Genomic DNA, 7,820 nt, shown 5'->3' on the forward strand with positions numbered 1-7,820 from the left:
CACGCCCGGGCCCCGCGCCCAGTCAATGACCGCGCTGTGGGGTTCCCGCCCCCGGCGATCAGCGCGCCCGCGCCCGCCAGGACCCCCGCGCCCCCGCGGCCCGGCCCAGGCGTCGGCGGCGTCGGTGCGGTCGGGAACCGTGGCGCCCTTCTGCGCGCGGAGCCGCGGGAGTTGCAGCCTCCCGCCTGCGAGCCCCCCCGGCCCAGTCGCCGCTGCACGCGGACATGCCGGCCCACGCCGCCTCCTAGCCGCCCGGAGGGGCCCGAGGGCGACCCCGGGGGCCGCGCCCGACGGCTCAGCCGCTGCACTCGCGCCGCGGGTGGGCAGGCGTCGCCCCTCCTGCGCCGGGAGCCCTCAGCAGGGAAGGCTGCTCACTCGCCCCCTCCAGGTCCACAGACGCGCCCCCCAGCCCCTCCCGTCCAGCCGCCGCCCGCGCCCCCTCCTGCTCGTGCCGTCCCTCCGGGAGACCCCCGGCGCCGAGGAGCAGAGGCGAGTCTTCGGAAGAAGATCAGCTCAGCCCCTTTGGAAACTGCTTGGCTCGTTCTGTCCAGGTGAAACCGAAGTTCACCGTAGGACCCAGCAATGCCACTCCCAGGACTCTACCCACATAAAGGAAACCTTAAGCTCCCACAGAGACACAGGCGAACGTCCACAGCAGCTTTATTCATAAAGGCCCAAGGTCCATCCGCCGGCGAGCGGCTGCGAGAATGCGGGTGTCCGATAAAAATGAGCACGTGACGGACAGACGATGCAGAATGAGTGAAGCCCAAAAATGTCCTCAACGAAAGAAAACAGGTGCAAAAGACTGTATGAAATATCCAGGAAAAGCAAATTTATCGAAACAGAAAGCATGAGGGTGGGAGCCAGGAGTGACCAGAACAAGCTGCAAGGAACATTTTTGGGGGGGAGGGGGGTGAGAAGGTCTGAGACGGATTGTGGTGATGGTTACACGACGCTTTACATGTGTTAAAATCACTGATTGTACACTTAGAGTGAGTGCATTTTATGGTATGTAAATTATACCTTAGTAAAGATGTAAAGACAGAAGGAAGAAATGGAAAGGCAGAGAAAAGAGGCGATGGAAGAAAAGGAGAGAAAGAAACCAGTCCTCCCGACTAAGCACCCACCCCCAATTAGGGTCCTCCAGCTGCTGCTCCACCCCCACCCCTCACTAACTGGCCTCCTTCTCCCTTTGGCCCCCTCCCAGGTGCCTCCTGGTTCCCCTGCTTGGGCACGCCCACCGTGATGGGCCATTTCTCTTTCCCTGCTCTACCTGGAGCTCCAGTGGGCAACCTCATTCCAAATGGCCCTGTGCAGACAGCCCCACACCACGCTCATCTCCCAAGCGGCCATCCTCACCCCCTTTCCAGTGAAAGCCACCTCCTTCCACCAGCGCGGTGGACCCACTCCAGCCCGTCCCCACCACCAGCAGTCCTCCTCCCCAGGGTGCACCGTGAACTCAGGCTCCCATGGCTGAGCCTGCCTTTTCTACACTGCAGCCCCCAGGGTGTTCGGGTCAGCCTCCCCCTCACACCCTCCCTAGCTCCCTGCAGCCTTCAGCGTCAAGACCCCGTTCCTTGCCCTGTGCACTTTGCCTCCTGCTACTCCGGGTTCTGAACCCAGGAAGCCCTTTCCCCCTTGGAGCATTGGCTCCAGCTGTGCTCCGGGCCTGGCGTGCACCCTCACTCTTCCTGCTGGTCTCAGCTCTCTGAGCACTCACCCCACGTCCACCGGCACCTTGGGCTGTGTGCGTCGCACGGGCAGGAGCCGAGCAGCCTCTCCCAGCATGCTCAGGGCAGACTGTCCTCCTGCCCCCTTTCCACATGCCTCTCCAGAGGATACTTGCACCCCAGCCCCCACCCACCACGGTGCAACCAGAATCCCTGGGCCCATCCTTGGCCTCCTCTGCTCCTCCTCCTCCTCCCCTCCATCAGTCACCAGAAGTGCCATGGCTCCCACCTTAGGAGCTCCCAAAAATTTGTGGGTCACCAAGTCGCCCCCCCCCCCACCAATGGCCCCTACACCCACCCTCGACCTCTTCCCCATGGCCTGTCGAGCTCAGGCTCCAGGACCATCACAGCCCAGTGGCTGGGCCAAGGCCACACCCAAGACTGAGGTGGCCCTCTGGGCTCTTCCCTTCCCTTCCCAACCCCAGCCCTTGCTGCATAGCAAGTCCGTGTCTCAAGTCCCCCCCTTAGGGCTCGAAGCCACTTGGTAGGTCCCTGGGCAGGACAGTTGTGCCTGGGTGGACAGGCCAAGTCGCCTATGCAGCTACAGAATCCTCTGCAGAGATGTGGGGGGGGGGGGGGGGGCGGGGCAGGGGAAGAGGGAGCAGGAAGTGGTGGGCAGGGGTAGGCAAAGAGTCCCCAAACTCCCCCAAAAGCTTCTCCACAAGGCAACTAGTGTGAGCAGCAGCTGACCCCACCGCAGGCCTGGACCCCTGCCAGGCCGGCCTGCGCTCCGCCAACCCCACCCGTCCCAGGTCTCCTGTTCGCACTGACCCTTGGGCCCCATTCCGAACCACCGAGGAGGGGCTCAGGGTGCTGGAGGGCTGTCTTGTGGCCCGAGAGCTGGGTTGGTGGCTTTTAGGGTGCAGAGGGGGCTCCGGTTTGCGGTGGGGCCAGGAGGACACTGAGGACAGTGGGTGCTGCCCTTGGCGGGGCCTGGGTCAGACCCATCAGCTGCAGCAGCCTCAACCCAAGCCCCCATCCCCAACACACACACAGGGGCCACAGATTTTGGGAGTGTTTGGGGTTTATTGAGGGCGTGAGGGTCTACTTGGGAGCTGGAGGGGGCCTGGGGTCAGGCCTGGCTTCTGCCTGGGGGCACAGCCAGGTGGCGGGGGTTGAGGAATCCACAACCTGTGCCGGGAGGAAGAGACAGGTCAGCGCAGCCTCCCCCCCTCTCCCTCCAGCCCAGCCCGAGGAGTCAGCCCTCCCTCAGGACCTCGACCTGCACCTCGGACAGGTGGGGCGGGGCGGGGCTGGGAGGGGTGTACCTGGTTTACTTGAAAGTGTGACTCTCAGCTCCTCCCCGCCCAAAGCCTGCAGAGGAAGCAGCAGGCAGGTTAGGGGCAGCCAGGGGCCGTCGGGGCTCGGGGAGGGCACTGGGTCAGAAGACACAGGAGGCCTCGTACCTTTGGGCCCGAACATGGCCGAGTAGCAGGGATGGTTGCAGTAGGGCTTGCCGTCATGCTGTGGAGAGAGGCCGTGACAAGGGACCCTCAGCCCGTGCCCCCGCCACCTCCCAGGTCTTGGACCCCCAGCCCCAGCTCACCTCGGCGTGGCCACCCGAAGTCAGGGTCTTTCCACATTTCTCACACTTCAGGCAGGGCCGATGCCAGTCCTTCCCCAGGGATGTCACCCGCTCGGCTGCAGAGGCCCAGACAGCGGCCCTCCATGAGGCACAGGCAGGCACAGCGCACCTGCCCTCCCGCACGGGCCTCGCCCCCTCCCCCGGGCATTCTCCCAGCCCTGCGTCTAGCCCCGTGGCTGGGTGGGGCCAGCTCCTGTCCTCGGGCCCAATTCAGCCTGGCGACGGGCGGGGGCGCTGGTCCCTGGGGCACTTCCCGGGGCCGGGTCCCGGCCACGCCCCGAGAGCTTGGGTGGGGCTGGGGGAGGAAGAAGGGGGCGCCTCCCAGGACCTGGGCTGGGGGGCGAGGGGTGGTCACAGGGTAGAGGGCCTGGGGCCAGGCTGGGAGCGCCCCAGGGAGTGGACGCTCGCACCGCTGACCCGGGCGCTTCTGCCACTCCTCCCCGGCGTCCCCGGGGCGGGCCGGCCGACCGCTCCCTAGGGCGGGAGGGCAGGAAGGCGGGCGCCCGGGATCTAAGTGCGCGACCTGGATGGCGCCGCGGGCGCCGTCGCCGCCTGGGTTTCTCCTCAGCGTCCTGACCACCCGCGGGGTCCCCGCCCAGGGCGCGCGGGAGAGCTGGGCCCGGACGGGGAGCCCCCAGCAGGAAGAAACAGCGGGACCCCGAGCCGGTAGCGAGCGCGGGACCCAGGGAGACACCGAATGGGCAGGATAGCGGGACCACCCCCCGCAGGAGCGCAGAGCTGGAGGCGGCGAGGCGGCTCTGGGGCGTGCGGCGGGCGCAGGGGCTCTGGGGCGACGGTCTCGCTGCCAGGGCGGCGCCCAGGAGTCCCGGGCGCCCCCGGCCCGAGTGAGCGCGCCCAGCTCCCGCCCGGCCTGCCGCCCCTGGGCCGCGCTTCCGAGTGGGTCCGCGCTCACCGAAGAACACTTCCTTGTTGCATTTGGGGCACTTGGGCATGGCGACGCCGGGTCGGGGCTGCTGCAGCTGCGGCTGGGGCGGCGTGGGTGGACGGCGCAGACTGGCTGAGTCCCGCTGGGCGCGCGTCTTTCAAGGACCCCGTGCGCCGCCCCTCGGAGACCCCGCCCCACACGCCCCGCCCCTGAGTCTGCGACTTGGCCCCGGGGACCTGGGGTTCAGGCGGACCCAGCCCGGAAAGGCCGTTTGGTCCGCCTCGCCTCCGTGCCGGAGAGGATCTGCGGGGACTCTTCGCGCGGGCTCCTGCCCGGCCCCTTGCCCAGGCCCTGCGGTGGCCCGGGCGTCCCAGGATCCCCGACTTCCCTGGACTGCGAAGGCGCGCGTCCGCCCCTGTCCTCCGGCATCTTCTCCAGGGGAGCCAGGGGTTGGCACCTCTAAAGTGCAAAAAGATGCACACGAGCGTGCAGTTTGTCCCTGCACACTGATCCCAGCCTTCCCCGGAGAGCACTGGGGGCACCTGCGGGGAGGTGGATTTCCCAGTCCTTAGCCGGTCCCCAGGTACCCGCTCTGCCCTAACCATCCCACTCCAGCCTCTGCCAGCCCTCCTCGGGCCCTCCCCGCGAAGTCCACTTGCACCGTAGCGGGGACGCCCCGGCGTTTGCAGAAGAGGTGATTCCCTGCCATGGGAGCCCCTCTGCCCGCGGGTCTGCGGAGCCCTTGGGCCGGCCCGGGGGAGGGGCGGGGGGACGGGGCTGTGTGTAGGGACACGGTGTGCCTGCGTCCGAGCGCCTGTGGGTGGGGATGTCTGTTGGGGGGGGGTCTCAGGGATGCACGTGCGTTTTGGGTCTCAGAGCAGACACCTGCCCATGTTTCTGCCCAGCCCACCCCCATCCCGGGGGCCGTGGTCTGGGGGCTTTGCCGATTGTAGGAAACTTGGTGGGGGGGTCGCGGCTGCTCAGTCCTTGCCCTCACCTCCACCCCGCAGCCCTGTCCCACCCCCGGATCGCCACACCCACACACTCTCCAGCCCTGCCCCGCTGGGGGGACCCCCTTGAAAACAAGGGTGACAAACTCTTTCCTGCCTCCCCCTGCTGATACTTCGTGGCCAATATTACGGATGAGCGCAAGGACCCTGGGGGCAGCAAACCGCCGTGGGGCCGCACCCTCTGGGCCGGTAAACAGCGGTTTCTCCAGAGAGATGACTCAGACACACTCAGAGGCACACTCCCGCTCCACACAACACACACACCCAAAGGCACGCCCACACTCAGGCACACTCACTCCACACACAACACACACTCAAATGTATACCCACACTCAGGCACATTCACCCCACACACAACACACACACATAAAGCCACACTCGCCCCACACACAACACACACTCATAAGCATGTTCACACACATGTACACACACACACAGTCACAGAGACACCCATAGACACACACATAATCATCTTCACTCACCCATGTGTGCACACACCCTCACACACTCAGACACGTGCTCACAGAACACACACATACACATGCACACATAGGCACCCACTCAAGCACACACACAAAGGCACACATGCTCACACACACACATGCTCACAGAATGCATTCACACTCACACTCATTGGCACACACACATACACATTCACACACATTTAGGTACGCACATGGTGACACACACAAAGACATGCAGACACACACAGACATGCACACTTACAGGCACTCACCGAGTCACACACATACATACACACACTCCCTGGAATGCCCCCGAAAACTTCAACCACAGACTGCCATGTCCCTCAGCCTCCCTTTCTCCTTCACCCCCACCTGTCAGCCCGTGGGGGCTGGGACCGCTCTCAGCTGCAGGCCCCGCAGGTGCCAGGTCCCGGGTGCCGTGCCCAGCTCCTCCCTCTAATGACTGCCCAGGCACTGGTCTCCTGCCTGAGGCTTGGCCCCGGGCCACTTGGGCCCCTGCCAGCCCCCTCAGAGCCCCGGGCCCACCAGACACCAGGCCTCTTGCTTCCCTCAGCTCCTGGCCCAGGATGCATTTGTCAGAGTGGAGGCACTGCCGCCACCCCCAGGGCACACCGCTGGGCCAGCCTGCCCCTCGGCCTTGCCCCTCCCCAGTAGGTCCAGCCAGGCGTGAGGACTGTGCCTACAATGTGGGGGCAAGCTGGCCAGGGCAGGGACACCGAGTTCCCCAGCTGCTTGCCCCAGGCAGCTGCTGTGCTGAGAAATTTCTGGCCTCCACAGGGACCACACAAGGGCAACCTGGGGGCCTGAGGCCTGGGGTTCTGGGGAGGACTTGGGGGTTGTGGGTGTGTCCAGCTGAGGCCTCCTTCATCCTTTCACCATTCCCTGTGGTCTTGGCTGGGAACCGGCAGGGACCTGCCCTAGAGCAGCAGCCTGCACAGGGCCATGGTGCACCCTGGGGCCACAACAGTGGGCTGGGCCCAGAGTGGCTTCTGAGGAATTCCAGCTGTGGGGCTGCCAGGACCCCTGCCCACCCCCACCTCCCAGGGCTCTGCTCCCTGGGCTGGGCCATCCCTGCCTCCCCTGGGGAAGCCCCTGCAGCCCCTCATTCTGCAGACAGCACCCTGCCCTCACCTTGGAGACACCCTCCCATCAATGCCCTCCTAGCCGCCCCACCCTGGACCTTCCCGCCCCACCTCAGTGTGGCCACGCTGGGTGTGGGCAGGTGGAAAGGAAGGCCCCTTCCCGGGGAGGCTGGAAGGAAAATCCTCCAGGGCTGTCAGCACAGAGTCCAGGGAAACGAGGGCTCAGGCCCTGCAGGGTCCACCCTCCCTGCACGGCCCCAACATCCATCCCGGTCTGAGTCATGGCCACTCAGAGGTTCCCAGGGCCTATTTTCAGCTGCTTATCCCCCGGGACCCCTTTCTGGCCCAAGGTCCCTCCCCAGGCTGGGCCTGCTGGGCTGGAAGGCCCTTTCTGGAGGTGAAGGGGGAGGGGACTGGACGCCGCACTTTCCCAGAAAGGCTTCACTGGCCCGGAGCTCCTGGCCTCCTGGGACTACCTTACCTGCAGGGCCAGGTGGCAGGGAGGTGGTTGCCTCCTCATGGGGAGCAGGAATGGCCTGGGTGGGGTAGGGAAGCACAGTCTTGAGCCCCTCAGCCAGCTGTGGCCCCCATTGGGGTGCAACCCCTGCCTGGGGTCCAGAGTCTGGCTAGAATGTGGTTCTGCAGCCCCCCACCCCCCAGGACTGGGCCTGGTGCCCAAGGCCAGGGGAATCTGCCTCTAATCCCAGCTTCGCCAACCAGGCAGCTGGAGCCTGGCTCACAGGCCCCAGGCATCCCTGTCTCAAACCAGAGCCTGGGAAAACGTGCTGCCCACACGCGCCACCCTGGCCGGGGTGCCGTGCCTCCCTGCGCCCGCCCCCAGCAGCCCACCACCCAAGTCCTAAAGAAGCTGTGGAAGGCTGGGCAGGGTCACAGGGTCTGGAGGTGCAGGCGCTGGGGGCAGCTTCCAGGGAGATGCTGCAGCCAAGAGCCAGAGGACTTGGGGTTCCAGGATGCTGCAGGTGGAGCCGGTCCCACAGAAGTGTCCCGGGCCAGGGGGAGCGGTCAGGGCCCAAGCAGAGCA

The 7,820-nt window shown here is 65.8% G+C and overlaps 1 protein-coding gene across 1 annotated transcript; it reads right to left on the reverse strand.

Moving 5' to 3' along the window:
* Positions 1-2,736: 2,736 nt before the first annotated feature.
* Positions 2,737-4,380, reverse strand: CRIP1 (cysteine rich protein 1). Its single transcript, XM_037831676.1, has 5 exons — positions 4,229-4,380; positions 3,277-3,371; positions 3,137-3,194; positions 2,999-3,044; positions 2,737-2,861 (listed from the first exon to the last, which is right to left on the reverse strand). The coding sequence occupies exons 1-4, from the start codon at positions 4,266-4,268 to the stop codon at positions 3,004-3,006; spliced, it is 234 nt and encodes a 77-aa protein (XP_037687604.1). The 5' UTR covers positions 4,269-4,380; the 3' UTR covers positions 2,737-2,861; positions 2,999-3,003.
* Between the last annotated feature and the right edge of the window lie 3,440 nt (positions 4,381-7,820).

This window comes from Choloepus didactylus, chromosome 4 (genome assembly GCF_015220235.1).
Source record: "Choloepus didactylus isolate mChoDid1 chromosome 4, mChoDid1.pri, whole genome shotgun sequence".
In the NCBI taxonomy this organism is placed as follows: Eukaryota; Metazoa; Chordata; class Mammalia; order Pilosa; family Megalonychidae; genus Choloepus; species Choloepus didactylus.

What these genes read in the sequence shown, in the direction of transcription:
- CRIP1 (XM_037831676.1), bottom strand. Translation starts at nt 4,268, where the DNA reads ATGCCCAAGTGCCCCAAATGCAACAAGGAAGTGTTCTTCG. An exon ending in CAACAAGGAAGTGTTCTTCG is followed by an intron (nt 3,372 to 4,228) that starts GTGAGCGCGGAC and finishes GGGCCTCTGCAG; the next exon opens with CCGAGCGGGTGACATCCCTG. An exon ending in GGCCATGTTCGGGCCCAAAG is followed by an intron (nt 3,045 to 3,136) that starts GTACGAGGCCTC and finishes CTTCCTCTGCAG; the next exon opens with GCTTTGGGCGGGGAGGAGCT.